This window comes from Pteropus vampyrus, unplaced genomic scaffold (assembly GCF_000151845.1).
Source record: "Pteropus vampyrus isolate Shadow unplaced genomic scaffold, Pvam_2.0 Scaffold305, whole genome shotgun sequence".
In the NCBI taxonomy this organism is placed as follows: domain Eukaryota; kingdom Metazoa; phylum Chordata; class Mammalia; order Chiroptera; family Pteropodidae; genus Pteropus; species Pteropus vampyrus.
Genome location: NW_011889086.1, coordinates 415,694 through 431,806, shown reverse-complemented (window position 1 = coordinate 431,806; position 16,113 = coordinate 415,694). Strand labels below are relative to the sequence as shown.

Below are 16,113 nucleotides of genomic sequence, written 5' to 3'. Positions count from 1 at the left end.
TATGTTTTTTAGGTCTCTACTGACTATGATCAATGAAGACGTTCCACTCTAATTTTAGTAACTCCAGTGATTCTCAGTTCAGTGCAAACTCAGAACTATTCAACTCACAGCTTTTCAGTTACTCTTCACCAGACCTCATGGAGTGTCAGTGTACATATTTGCATGTTAGTATTCAATAAAAATGGAGTGGGACTTTTGGGTAGATTTTCGGGGCTCTCTTTCTGCATAGCTACCCCTTCTTTGGAAGTCTGTGCCACCACAGCTTCCAGCCACCCCACATTCCCTGAATTCTGATCTCACTTCCTTGACTTTACGAAGCTGCTGTGTTTTCCTTGGCATCCCTCTTTGGCGTTGTGGTCTGGTATGCGCTTCCAGGCGGAAAGCCAGAGGGATACTGGGGCTCACCTCATTTGTTTCCTTCTCTCAGGCATCACAGACCTGTATTGCCTGTTGTTCAAGGTCTGAAAACAGTTGTACACATATATTTTCCCCTATTTTTCTAGTTGTTTAAGTCAGAGGTGTAAAATCTATTCTCTGGTACGCCATCATGGTTAGGAGGAGAATTTTTATTATTTCTACTAGAGTAAGTGTTTCTGTCTTGATGTGGCATTTAACTTCATCAGCTACTTTTTATTTTTCAATATGAATTGGTCATTTTTCTCTCTTTTAATAAAATACTATGGGAAAATATATTCATAGATCTTCTATTATTAAAACATTCTTGAATGCTGTTCATGATGTATTTTTTTTCACATTTTCATATTAAACTTGGTCATGTTTTGTTTAGAATTTTTGTGCCCACATTCATAACGTGAGAGTAGCCTCTGATATTTGTTTCTCATACTGTCTTTGTTTGGTTTTTATAACATAGTTATATTAACTTTATAAATAACTCGAGAAGTGTTTCTTTTTTCTTTAAAACTCTGAAATACTTTGGAGTGCTCTTTTTCTTGAACATTTGTTAGAACCTCTAGTATGGGCTTGACGTTTTATTTGAGAGATGATTTTTACTACTGACTTAATTTCTTTAATGGTAATAAATGTATTAAGGTTTCCGATGTTTTCTTGTGTCAGTTTTGATAAGTTCTGTTTTCCTAGTGCATCACCTTAATCACTCAGCCACAACTATGGTCTGTTTTTCTAATAAACTGTTCACTACGTCTAAATTTTAAATTCACTAGCATAATGTTGTTTCTGTAATCCTTTTTTTTTTCTATTAATGTCTGCTTTACCTATAGTTAGGTCTGCCACTTTTATTCATGATGTTTATTTTGCCTTCTTTTTTTTTCCTCAATTTTGCTTGAAGCTTTTCTGTTTCATAGAATATGCTTTCATAAAACCACGTTTTGATTCTGTTGACTTTCTAAATTTTATTTTGTTATTTTTGTCTTTCATCTGTTTTAATCTTTACCTTTTCGATTTTTCTTTCAGTTTAATTTATTAATGTTTTTCATAATTTTCTAAGTTGGCTGCTTTGGTTATTAATTTTCAGACATCCTTCTTTTCCAATAAAAGCTATTTAAAACTCTAAATTTCTCTGTAAAATACCACTTTACCCATGTAGCCGCCATTCGTGTTGTAAAACATTCTGTCCTTTGCTCCCCCAACCAATACAAGTATAAGAAATTGAATTTGTTGATTATATTTGAATCCTTTAATCCTTATTATTGTTAGTTGTTGTTGTTTACCTATTTCTTCAAGCTTTGAAAGTACAATAAAATCTTTAACTAAATTTTGTCTTTTTAAGTGCTTTTTTTGGAGATCTTGTTTTATATATTTCACACTATATTGTTCAGTTCATAAAAATCTAATGAATGGTAATATTCTTGGATTTGAGTATTATGTCTTTATGGAATGTTCTTTGTCTTGCTAATATTTTTTTTATCTTGTATTCTACTTCATCTGATATTTATATTGTCATTTTTAAAATTTTTGTTTATATTATTTCTTTTTCAACCTTTTTTTTAAAAAACCTCTATTATACTTTTAAAAATCAATATTGTAAACAAGATCTATCTTAATTTTAAGTCTGATGTAATTCTAATTATCTTTTAACCAGTTGTTGAAGTCATCCCATTCACATTTGTTGTAATAACTGAAATAATTAATTTTATTATTTCTACCCTATTTTTATTTTCGAATTATATTGCATTACCCTTTTCCATTTCTTTTTAATTTTAATTAGTTTAGTTTGATTTCACTGGCCTGTTAATTTTCTCTTTATTCCCTTCTACCCCTTGTTAATTTGAGAGTTCTACTAAGCTTTTTGTTTCTATTAGCTTCTCCATTAAAACCAACATTAAATTTATGTTTTTCCCTAACATACATATATATCCCAAAATATTTTTCCTGTGTATCCCTTGTTCAATCTCTGCCTTTGAGGTTCTGCTTAATTAATATTTTCAGTTTGAAGTTGTTGGATTTTTTCTTCTAATATAACATTCCTGTTGTGTTTCAAGAAAACAATATTACAAATTCCAGTTTACACTATCATCCATTTAGATTTAAATGTGTGTGTGTGTATATACATATGTATGTGTGCACATACATACATGTGTATATGTATATGGAGAGAGAGAGACAGAAAGATAATAAATATCATTGTTCACTACCACTGGTTCCTCTGGTCTTTGATTTCTCCTTTGATGAGATAGTTGCTCTGAATCAATTATTTTTTGGTTATGTTTTTTCTCAAGTATTGTCCTCAGGGAATGTATGTGAGATGTTTACTTTTTGAATCTTTACATGTTGAAAATGTTTTCCTTTTTCTCTGACAGCTGAATAATATTTTGTCTGGGTATAGGATTCTTGGGTTATTTTTCTTAATAGTCTCTGTACATTGTTCCACCGTCTTCTACATTCCAGAGTCGTAGATGAGAATTCCTTCACTAGTCTGAATCTCTTGCCTTTGTATGTAACTTATTCTGTCTGGAAACTTGTATAATTTTCTGTTTATGCTTGAAATTCAAGTATTTCCTGGATTCAATTCCTGGACTTAATGAGCCTTTTAATCTGCAGGTTTAAATCTTGCTTCAACTCAGCATATAGCTATAAAGAAAAGAAAAGAAAAGCTAGTATAGTGTTCATTTAATTATAACATCTCCATCTATTTTTTCCTTCTTTTTACTTTTCTCTTTTTTTATTATAAAAAAATCCCTTCTGGAATTTCTGTTATTCTTATGTTAGGCTGCTGGATCTGCCCTCCAAGCCTCTTATTGTCTCATTATTTCTCTCTTTGTGTCTTTGCTATGGGTAGTAAGATGTTTCATTCACTTGGTCTTTCAAATCACTAATTTGATTTTCAGCAGTGCTACTGATTTTTTAGTTCTGCAGAAATTTAAAGTTTTAAGTTTGAAATCAGTGTTGTTTGTTTAGAAAGTCTTTCTTGCATTTTTTTTAATTTCTCATTGCTTTCGTTATTGATGTTCTTTTCCAATTTTTCATCCTTTCAACTTCCATAAGACCTACCTCTTATAGATTTTCTAGTTATCTTTTCTCAAGTGAACTAGCCTCCATAAGTTAGATATTGTTTTTGTTTCGTTGCTCATCGATTGACGTTCTTTTGATACTTATATAAGTTTTTGTAATCTTTTTTTTTTTTGACATTAACAAATTTGAAAGAAGTGAAAGGTACAGCAGTTGCTCCCTGGACATTTGTGATGGCAGTGAACAAACAGTGGCCTCTTCTCCCTGAGGACTGGGCTATGAACTCAGCTCACTTCAGCTGTAAAGAATAACAATGAAGTATTTCCAAATTATAATACTACCTTAAAGGAGAGAACCATGAGTTTAACTTAGAAGTAGCAAGGAAACTTTTGCAGAGGAGATGATTGAACTGGATCATAAGGGTGATTTGGAGTTTGCCAAGTTGACAAAGATGAGTGAAAAGAGCAATAACCAATTAAGACAGTAGGAACAGTCAAAGTGGAAGCATAGAAGTCGACACATGAATGGGGCATTTGGGGAGTGAAGAGCTGCCTTTTGTGGTTGGCGTCATTATTTGATCAGCTTTCTCTTCAATTAAATTTTCAGCTTCTGGGAGAGCAGAGGGCCAGGTGTTTTGTATATCACTTGGCCTACCATAGTGCCAAGATCGTACTAACTGAATACTAAATGTTTATTGGGTGAATCCATGTGAATGACTGAATGAGATGCACCTAGACTATTGGCCATATGAGATAGGTTTCTCTTTAAAACTGCATGAGCAACCTAGGTTTACCATTTACCTGTGGTAAGGTGGACAAATCCTATTCTTTCTTTAGTGCTTCCATTCAATCAGTTTTCATTGTGGCTTGACATATGATTGAATGTGGACTAAATACTGGTGATACAGAGATGATTAGGGCTGATTTTGCTCTGAAGGAGTTCCTAGTTTAGTGAGAGAGATGGAGAAGTGAATGGGCAAAGACAATTACTATGGTAAGTGTTAAGAATATGTCCTGATTAGAACTTGGAGAAGAGGCTTTGAACTCAGCTTGCCCTCCACTGAGGCTTCATGAAAAGGGACAATGCAAGCTGAGTCATGAGGGCTAACTAGGAATTAGATGTCTAACAGGGAAGAACATTTTTGGCAGAATGGAGCAAAGGACTCAGTGCATAAAGAATTCAGAAATCAAGGCCCACTATGGAAAACTTTTAATAATTCAGTATTGCAGTGGAGAAAGCAAGGGTGGAAATGGTAAGAGGAAATTGGAGGTCAGCATGGTCATATCACAAAGGGTCTTTTAAGTCCCATGAATGATTGGACTTTTTCTGAAGGTGGTAAGGAGCAATAGAAGGGTTTTAATCAAGGGTTGATAGCATCAGATTTTATTTTATCAAGTTTGCACACAATATGGAGAGCAGATTGGAAGGCAGTAGGGCTGTAGGGAAGATAAATAAAGAAGCAGTTAATTACACAGCATGATAAGGATTGTGATAGAGGATGGCTACATGCTTTGGGAGCTCAACTTACCCCAAACTGGGGACTCAGCCCAGGCCAAAGGAGGTATTTTTGAGTAATCAAGGTAAAGAAATTAGGGACAACTTTTCAAATAGGAATAGGACAAAGTCACAGAAATCTTCAAGAACATGATTTTTTTCCCCAGAGAACTACAAATGATATTTTACTGCTGGAGTGTAGAATATTAAGCATGAAACGAAACTGGAAAGGAAAACACCTTCTAGCATTCGAGTATTCCTGCTGTTAAATATTGCTTTAGACTGGAGTGACTATATACCAGACTCTTTTAAAAAATACCTTTTCATTATAGAGAATTTTGAATATGTACCAAACAGCATAGTATAATGAACACCATTTACTCATCACTCAGCCTCACATCCACCAACCCATGACCAATTCTGCCCTATCCATAATGTCATTCACTTCTCCTTCTCTTATTTTGAAGCAAATCCCAAATATCATACTATTTTATAAATAAATCGTTCAGTATGTATCTCTAAGTGATAAGATTTTTTTGAAATATAATCACAATTACCAATATCATACTTAAAATTTAATAATTATGTTCAATATCATCAGATAGCTTAGTCATTGTATATAATTTGTATATAATTTCTAATTATCAAAAAAGTCATCTAAATATAAATATAGATATAAATAAAAATATTCGTATACATTGCTTGATTGGGAGCTAAAAAGGGGCTGAGACTTGAAAGAGGTACTCTCAATCATTAACATGTAAATGGGGACTTTTCATCTAAACAGGGATGTATAATTACCTAGTTTGGTTTATTCTCTTCAGTACTACTGTAGATATCTTTGTAGGTATTTGGCAAAACATAAAGGAAGCCTAGCTCATATTATTGGTTTTACCTCTCTCCTATTTTCTTAGGTCTCTCTGTTCTCTGGTGTGCAAATGGACATACTCAGCAGAGAGAGGCTGGGATGACAGTTTCTGGAAGATGATTGGTTTGGAAGACTTTGTTGCAGATAATTACAGCAAAATAGGTAAAAATAAAACAAAAAAAAAAAAACCAAAAAGCCCCTACAAATCTGGAGGGCAGTTATGCATGTGTATATTATATGAGGATATTGATGGTTTTTTGTTTTTTGTTTTTTGTTTTGATGTTAATTAAAATACAGGAACACAGTCCTGTTTTAATAAGAGAGATGAGTAAGTTATGGTGGGTAGGACATGACTAGTAGGCCCCTATGGTGGGCTTATAGGAACTCAGTGGAGATACAGGCTATGAAACTCTGCATGGAAATATAGAATCTTAGACATTGGGCTATACTGAGGAAGATAATTGCATGAAGCAGCTGAGAATAGCGTAATCAAGGAGGTGTATATGGATCATTTCCAGTCATTATAAGGAAAATGTCTTTGTGAGTTAGGTTCAGGAATCAGGCAAGGTCATGAACAGAAAAAAAAAAAAATTCAAGAGATCAAAATGAGAAAAATCATGAGCAAGACAGAAACTGGTACATGAGCCAGTGGTATATGACTAAGGTCATGGGGTCTCAGACTTCCAGGTTTATGTGGCACTGACTGGTTAGTAAAGCTGTGAGTGATTGGTATGGATTTACCTGGCAAAAAGAATTTAGATACTAGGTACATGTATCAATAGCATTTTTAAAGTTTAAGGTTCACTTCACAGGAAGACATTTATTTCCAATAGTTACTGACAATTTTTGTAAGCTGTCAATAGGTAAGCAAATATACCTGATTAAATAGAAATACTTCTGTATTGTTTAGTGTTTTGGCTAGGCTATTGTAACAATAAAGTTAAAAAGTACAGTGAATTAAGCAAGATTGAAGATTATTTTTTTATGTTATATAATAGTGATTATCAGGGCAACTCTGCCGTTCTCACGACATGGCCTCCAACTTTGGAACCAAGTTAGCTACTCTAGTTCTCATCATTTCCCAGCCAGTGAGGGGAAAGAATGAAAAGGACTAGAGGAATCCATCCACATTTTTTTGGAGGGAGCATAACATGGAAATGGGCTGAGTCATTTCTGATCACATCCCATTGACCAGCACTTGTTCATAAGTTCCCACTAGGCTGCAAAGGTGTCTGAGAAATGCAGTCATTAGCTGAGCAGCCATGCGTCCCTCCATATGACCAACTAAAACTTGAGAGTTTTGCTTTAAATAATGGTGAACCACCAGTAATGTTTGCTATAACTTCAGGCTACCGTTGATAATTGAGTCATGTAGTAGGTTATTTCCATTCAACTTTTCTCTGGTGGGGTCCTCATGACGACTGTATCAGAGTTCAAGAATATAAGGAGAGAAGCATGAAAGAGCCAAGTAGCATCTATATTGCTATATTTTAGACAACATAGCTGGTTTCTGTGGTTTGTTCAACTAATAATAGCTAAATCTGGGGCATAGAACAGAGCCAGGGTGGTCTGCAGAAAAAGCCCTTTTGGAATTCCTATGGCTTAGTTGAAACTATCTCAGGATCTGAGCTGGTAGAGAACTGGGGAGGAGCTAGGGACCAGGGGAAGAAAAGAAGAAACAATGCATCAGTAATTATCATCTACTTCCAAGTTCTTTAGTAGGTGATTGATTTTACACATTATCTTATTTGGCCCTCACAAACCTATTTGTATAGCTATTTCTATTTTACAGATGGAAAAACTGATTTTCAAGTCCTTGTGCATCTTTAAGTTATAGAGTCAGTATTAAAACTAGAGTCTTTGACTCCATACTTTTCTACTTAAGCAGACAGCCTCCTTGGGATATATGAGAACAGGGAACTGATATAGCTATACAGTTGGCCTCTGTCCAGTATTTAGCACCCAAAGCCAACCTGTGCTAGATCGGCATAAGTGTTCATATCTGGAAGGGAGTAGGGGTGTGATATGGGATATCAGTTGATGAATGGGTATAACTTGAGTATTATTACTTTAAGTAATATGGTGGTTAGTTTGAAAATTCTGAGTATCAGAGCATTTTGAGTCAGTGACTGGGGAATAGGATCAGTCTTTTGTTCTGAGGAATGAGGGAGCTGGCCAGAGGATGGAGTGTCAGAACTCCTGCCAGCCAGTCTGGGGTTTGGACTCCATACTTTTGACTCCATACCTTCAGGCCTAGCAGGGGAAAAGGGCAGCCAAATAGGAAAGTCATACTCAACTGAAAGCTCCTGGAGGGCAGGGACCATATCTGCCTTACCCTCAAGTTCCTTGGCAGAGAAGATGTTCATAAATATCTACTGACTGAATGGGTAAGAGAGCCCTTTTGTGTACTTTCTTGTGTCTTTCCTTATAAGGACACTAATCCAATCAGATCAAAGCCTTACCCCTTTGACCTCATTTAACCTTAATTACCTCCTTATAAACCCTGTCTCCAAATACAGTCACATTATGTGTTAGGGCTTCAACATGTGAATTTTGGAGGACACAATTCAGCCCATACCGCCAGGGTACTAGTGCACTGGTCATTAGAGCTAAGGCAGGGCCACTAAGTCCCCAGTCCTCAACTTGTGTTTTGGAGGCTCCCTCTGAGCTTCCTATCTGGCTGGAGAATCATCCAGAATGTCAGGGGTGATGCTCTTATCCTGTAATTAAGGGGTGCAGGCAAATTGGGTCGAAAACACTGAACTAGGAGCTAGGGTAGTTGTAATTCTAGCACTAACTATGTGAATTTCATCAAATCTCAATGTTTCCATATCTTATAGTCATGCTTATGCAGGATGTAATTAATGGTAGCAATTAAAACTAATAGTTTACTGCTTCTCAGACATGGTACTATTGAATTATAGTTTTAAATTTTCAAAACTGTAATGGAGTTATTTTTATTTATCCTGTCCGACAGCTGAAAACCAAGGTTTGGAAAGGAGAAATGTGCCCTAATGAATGGTTGCAGAGTTTACAAGTGGCAGGAACAGAATTCAAACCTATGTCTGGGTGATTCCAAATCCTGCTCTAACCATTTCGCTATGCTGACTTCCAAATAATATTCATTGTGTGCCTATAGTAGGTAGTGAATACATAGTAATCCTCCTTTTCCTTCTATATTTCAAGCACATTTCTACGTGCTTTCACATACCTTTTTGCAGGTAATTCTCACAACCAGTGGCAAAGTACATCCCATTACCTTGTTTACAGATGAGAATCAGAGATAAGATTCAGTAACTTCCTCTAACTACATGCAGAACCAATAAATCATGTCAGAATTGATACCTTCCCAGTGAAAGGGCCTAGAAGGCCCTTACTTTATTCTTAATTTACTAGAACAGAAATTTCAACTTCAATTACTTAATTGTTCAAGTGATTTTTAAAATTTATATGCCCTCCCCCCAAGTTTAGTTGCTCTTCCCTGGATGTTCCCATAGTATGCTGAACATAGCTTATTAGAGTATACATTGATTACCTGTTTGTATGTCTTGCCTTTACAGTATACCGTGCACTCCTTGACATCTGGTTTTTCATTTATTTACCTTCATATTCCAGTCCTGGCATAAAGCATGGCACATTTTATTAGCTAAATTACTGTTTGATTAGTAAATGGATAAATTACTGACTGAGATGGCTGGTACTGGGATATTGGTGCTTTTTACTTTTAAAGCTGTGATGATATTTACTGGTTTTAGTATTTTTAGTGACTGAGGTCCAACTCAACTCTGATTTTCTGATTATAGCAGGTCCTCGAATAATGTTTCGTTATAACGTTGATGAGAAAAAAATCGATTCCCACAGGGGCCACTGCCTATGTGGAGTTGGCACATTGTTCTCATGTCTACGTGTTACCCTGTTTTTCTCCCACTTCCCAAAGATGTGCACACTAAGTGCTTTGCTATATCTAAATTGTCCCAGTCTGAGCGAATGTGGGTGTGTGTGAGTGCACCCTTGTGTCTTGAGCTGTCTGGATAGGCTCCAGGCACCTGTTAATCTAAACTGGAATAATCAGGTTAGAAAATGATCATCTTACTTGTTCTTATTAATCTTTCTTAAATGCATTTGTAGCTCACATTTATTTCAGTGTTTAATGTTAGAAGTGTTTTGGGTATTTATTTAGCAGTTCGGTGATGTTTTTGTGACCAAAAGTACACTGTAAGAACTTAACTCTTGTTTATATTAATTAGCCTATGGGAAAAATGGTTTCATTATACACCGTTTTGATGAAAGTTGCAACTTCCAAGAACTTATTAATAAGTGAGGACTTACTGTATTTTAACTTTTTGGTGCCTCCCCTCCCCTCACACAAGATACATGTTTATTTTATTTTTTCCCTGAAAAATGTTTTTATTGAAGTATAATTGACATACAGCCTTATATTAGTTTCAGGTACACAAAGTAATGATTCAAAACTTGCATACACTGAAAAATGATCACTACAATAAGTCTAGTCTCTATCCCTCGCCATAAAAGTTATAATTTTTTTCTTGTGATGAGACCTTTCAATGCTCACTCTCCCAACAACCTTCAAAAATACATTACAACACCACTGACTGTAGCCAACAAGTTCTGTACAACATCCCCACAGCTGGAAGTCTGTACCTCTCAACCGTCTTCACCCATTTCACCCTTTCCCCTCCTTTCTGACAACGACAGCTCTGTTCCCTATATTCATGAGTTTTCTTTTCTTTTTTTATTTTCTTTTCATTTATTTTGTTTTTTAGATTCTACATAAAAGAGAGATCATACAGTATTTGTCTTTCTCTATCTGACTTAACTTCACTTAGCATAATAACCTCAAGGTTTATCTATCTATCTATCTATCTATCTATCTATCTATCCATCCATCCATCCATCCATCCATCCATCCATCCATCCATCCATCCATCCATCCATTATCAGTTGATGGACTCTTAAGTTGTTTTCATATCTTGACTATTATAAATAATGCTGCAGTGAACATAAGGATAAATATCTTTTTTAATTAGTGTTTTAGTTTTCTTTAGATAAATATCCAGAAGTGGAGTCACTGGATCTTATGGCAGTTCTATTTTTAATTTTGGGAAGAACTTCCATACTGCTTTCCATAGTGGCTACAATAATTTACATTTCCACCAACAGTGCACAAGGGTTCTTCTTTCTTCATATCCTTGCCAACACTTGTTATTTGTTATTTGTTTTGATAACACCCAACCTAACAATGAGGCGATATCTCATTATGGTTTTGATTTGCATTTCCCTGATGTTTAGTGATGTTAAGCATCTTTTCTTGTGCCTGTTGACCATCTGTATGTCCTCTTTGGAAAAACGTCTGTTTAAATCCTCTGCCCATTATTAATCAGATTGCTTGTTTTTTTGTTATTGAATTGTGAGTTCTTTATATATTTTGGATATTAACCCCTTATCAGGTATATGATTTAAAAATATTTTCTTCCATCCATTGGTTGCCTTTTAATTTTGTTGATGGTTTCCTTTGCTCTGCAGAAGCTTTTGAGTTTGATTAGTGTATTAGCTCTGCTAATAGAGCAATACCTACAGGAAATATTCATTAAAAGTCCATAATGTTAATCTAGCAGAAAATTTCCAGAGTAACTTTATTAGATTTTGCCTGTTAAGTTAATGGATTTTTAATGGATGTCCTAAGGAGAACATATCATTAACCAGAATATTGCCATACGTGAATTAAAACTTACCTATTCATCAAAATTAATTGTGTAATGTCTCTTTTCAATTTCATTTCTGGTGACTTATACTTGGAGTTTCAGGCTGAACCAAAAAGTGGAAGATATTAAGTGGAATGTTAACTCTAAGTTGTGACTTTCAGAAACTTCTCTGGAAGCTACCTCCAGACATTCTATTGCAGTTCTTGGAACTATGAAAAATGAATCTCGGAAGCCTCCCTATGAAGTGTTAAATATTTCCAGTGGACTCATTGCCCGTCAAGATGTGAGCAATATAGTGCAAAACCTTTTAGCAGATTTGAGAGAGCGTCATGGATTTAAGCATTAATATAATTACCATAATTTGCTCCATGTGGAGCTTTTAGCCAAGTCTTTACCAGCCTTCCTGGACTCATGCAGTAAATAAATGCTTTCCCTGAAAACTGAACACCTCAGCAACTGATGGTCTTATGGAAGGATATTTTTGAAATAAATTATTTATGAAGTGTAAGTTAAGGATCAAATGCAATATTTATATGGTGCATTTCAAGGACAGAGGAAGAAATTTACATTGTTTTAAGTAACTACATGCAAATTTCCAAAAACTAAAATGTTACTACCTGATGCCTTCCTTCAAGGAGGTATTTGAATGGTGTGGTTTGGGAACATTATAGAAGTAAGGAAAAAAAATTTTTTTAATCAAAAAAATATGGTAGAAATCTCTTTATAATCAAAAGTAGTCAATTTAATGTTCAGAATTGATAAAGAAAACACAAACCCAGTGTTTTGTAGGGAATTATATATCCATAGTCCAATAAAATGATCTGTGTCAATAAATTTTGACCTTCAATTCCATGTGAATCATTCCCAGGTTACCTGTCTAATCCTAAACATCTATCACAAGCAAACAGGAAGGAAGAGATCATCAGGGAGAAAGGATCTTTAGGAAGATAAGCAACATCCCACCTGTTCTAATCGATTATCCAGGCTCACTTTTAGCATATCCCAGTTCCTGGGAAAAGTGCTTCAGTGTTTTATTGGGGTAGGCCTCTTTATGAAAACTCATGTGTACAACAAGGCTGAATTATGGAGTGATTACTTGCATTACAGGAAGAGCTTTGTTATATAAAAGGGTCCAGTGTGTTAGCTTATAGATCATTCATTATTTGGGGTCTAGGAAGCCAGGCAAAGAAGAAACTTAAAGCCCAAGCAGAAGGAGTTAGTGACTGTCAAGTGAGAGGCAAAAATGAAGATGAAGCATATATGAAGGAAGACAGTTACTTAAGGTGAGGGAGGCTGCATATTTTAACTGGTTTTCTCTCCCTCTATGAGACTGTATTTTAGTCATCAGACACTGTGAGTGCAGTTATCTGGCACACAGTAGATACTGATGAAATATTTGTTGAATGAGTGAATATAGGTTAAATGAAAGATTTGATAAATAAGTTTCTTTATGGCTTCAGTTTTCTCTAATACTTAATGGACTCTCCATAAATTATTTTGAATTAAATGATACTACTAGTTGACAGACAATGATTTCATTTTATAAATTCAGTGTTTGTAGTCCATTATTCAGAACATATTTGCCACTTAAGACTCCTGTGGAAGACATACTCCAACCTGCATAATAGCTGTGATCAAACCTCATTTTTGTAGCAGATCTCTCATAGTTTTTTCCATGACAGGAGATATTGCAGATTCCTTTCACAGAAAAATAAAACAAAACAAAACAAAAAAAAACAAAAACAAAACTTAATTTAGGAAGATTCAGAATATTACTTTTCCACAGAGTAAAATAAACCCTGTAACTGAAGCTGTATTTTAGATATTTCTTTCCTAATGTTTTTGTGGGCTTAAAACTGTAGGTAAAGAATCTTAACTGTTGACATGTACGTATGTGTTGAGGACTTAAATGTGCCTGGCAGTACTTACCACCGTTCAGTTCTAAATTCTAATCAATTGAGGACAATTCACAGAGCCACCTGAAGCAAAGTGCAATATTGGCTTTGGTTAGATTGAATTAAAGAGCATACTTCTTTTCTGAACCTGGCTGGACCTTGCGAACTGCATGGCACTGTCTTAATCCACTCATTCGTAGGCCAGGGAGCTGGGACAAGAAGACAAGAGACTGGGCTTGCTTTAGCACTTGATCTGCTCTTTGGTCTGTTTAATTCAGGAACTCAAAATTCCCACTGGCTTGTATACAGGCGGTTCAAGAAGAGAGACACATACAAACAAACAGAGACTCATGGACATGGACTATATACTGGTGGTTACCAGAGGGTAGGGGGTAGAAGAGGAGGGGGTAGGTAGATGGTTAACAGGGGTCAAATATAGGGAATTAGGGGGAGGATGAAGTGGGTAAAGGTGATCAAATATGTGGTTGCTGAAGGAAACTGGACTTTGGGTGGTAAACACACAATAGAATATACAGATGTCAAATTATGATGTACAACTGAACATTATATAATTGTATTAACCTATGTTACCCCAATAAACTTAATTTAAAAAAAAAAAAAAAGAAGAGAGACACATGCCAAATCTGCACCGACTCCGTTTCAAGGCTGTGTCTTCATTGCCTGGTTAACATGCCCCAAAGATGTTGGGGGTTTTTTCAGTCTCGTGGCTCAGCTAAGGGATTCCTCTTCCTATAGATGGAATAAGTAAGAGTAGAAGCAGTATACGGGAGTTCACTGTAGTGCTACTCCATCTTGGGGGAGAGGAGAAGAAATCCCCTTATGGAAACCTGTCTAAGGGGTTCTCACCAGCAGTATTCATCATGACCATTGTTGGGAGCCAGAATCCAGCAATATTGTACATAGTCATGGGTTTTGTAAAATCCCTTTTAAGCTATTAATAGCCAGTGTTCTGAATTTGCCCAATCAAACTGGACATGTTTACAAGGATGCATGCATTTATTCCTTCAAATGTGAAAATCGTTTTTTATTTAGAGCTTTGTTGAACTACTGCTGCACATTGGTGTCACAAGCTATAGGTGCTGTTTTCAGTAACTTATATTGGGAGGTCTGGAGAAATCACTGGCCACAGGTAATCCACATTTTCTAGGCTCTGTGGTGCCTATTGCACCACTGTCTCCCATGTCAGGAGGCAGGCCATCTCTGTGGGTGCTCTGGACTAGGCTTCTCTTGATCATGCAGCTGGTGGGTGACAATCTTGGCCTCTAAAGTAGCCATTTCCTCTGACTTCTTAGCTCCTCTCTAGTGCCCTTCACTCCAGTTCTGTGGAGTTTTGATGGTGAGATACCCATGACCTTTTCAGTTTCCCAGCAAGGGCTAACCTTTCTGAGAATCCACATCAGAATGCTGCTGTGGTCAGGTTGGTAGGTCACCGGTTGACTAATGGCTTCTTCAAGGTTTGTTGGCAGATACTGCATTGCCGTGAACCCTATTGATCCCAGAAGTTTGCCTGCCGCTCAGACAGCCTCTGCGGGCATGAGGAGGTGGTGAGTCATGGCCCCGCCACCCTTGCCACCCATCTGTTCTTGTGGCAAGGAAAATAAAGATGATCTTTTTGTGGTATTGTAAAACCTAGAAAGACATTAAAAATTCTGTTAAATTTTCATACCCTTTTAGCTGTTGAAATGTACAATCTATTAGGAGGAGGAAAAAAGCCTTTTGTAATTTTTTTCCCCACTGCCTTTACTTCAGAGGCTACTTAAGGGACCAGGTAATGATTTTACGATATTTATTAATACTTCATGTTCTGCTTCCCTCCCCCATTCTCTTCTACCAAGGACTATGCATTTGTCTTTAAATTCAAAATACAGAAGCTGCCTGGGGATCTTTAAGATACATATTTTTTTCTGATGTCATATGCTGTCATGTTATCAACATTGCATGTAGGGATCTTTTGTTTCAGAACTACTGGATAGGGGGTATTTATTTTTAAAGTGAATTTTTGGGTAATGGAAAGAAAATGGGTTTTGGAGCCATATAGACATGGGTTGGAATCCTGGCCTTTCCATTTACTAGCTGTACGACTAGTATCAAGCAAGTCGCTTAACCTATGAGGGTCTAAGTTCTCCTACTTGCCACATTAAGAAAGTAATACCTGAGTAATGCTTGGTAATTAGGATGCCTTCACACGGATACCTTATAATGCAGTCTTCAAGGGAAAAATCTTATTTGAGTACTCAAATTACTTTTAGTTTCTCCTGGTTTTTCTGAATAATTACTTTTATTATTCTTTCTGTCTCTCTCTGTCTCTCTCTGTCTCTCTCGCGCGCATATCATACTGAGTTTCTAGTAAGATCTTCCTCATCCCTTTGGCTGCTTGAGGATTTAAAGCAAATTTGAAACTCATCTATAGTAAAATTTTTAAGTCATTGGTATATGTGTTTAACCCCATATGAATTCATTTTGTTCTCATCTTTGGTTTTATTAAATTTTAATCCCAGTTATTTTATCTTTTCCTATTAGTTAGCTCCCTCAAATATTTTCTAAGACAAGATAGCATGTAGAAAAAAGTCTGGAACATATTTGGTACTCAGTACTCAGTACTCAGGTGGTTGGTAAATGAATGAATAAATAACCGTTAGAGTACACACAAACAAATGCTTCAGAGGATAGTTAAAACAAATAAAAG

The 16,113-nt window shown here is 35.9% G+C and overlaps 1 protein-coding gene across 6 annotated transcripts in view; it reads left to right on the top strand.

Annotated features, from left to right (window-relative positions):
* Positions 1 to 16,113, top strand: part of FGGY (FGGY carbohydrate kinase domain containing) — a 374,083-nt gene that overhangs the window by 134,856 nt on the left and 223,114 nt on the right. For all 6 annotated transcript variants that reach the window (XM_011377062.1, XM_023521507.1, XM_023521508.1 and 3 more), the window contains one exon: positions 5,835 to 5,950. In XM_011377062.1, coding sequence (XP_011375364.1) covers positions 5,835 to 5,950 — 116 coding nt within the window. The remainder of the gene's footprint in view (positions 1 to 5,834; positions 5,951 to 16,113) is intronic.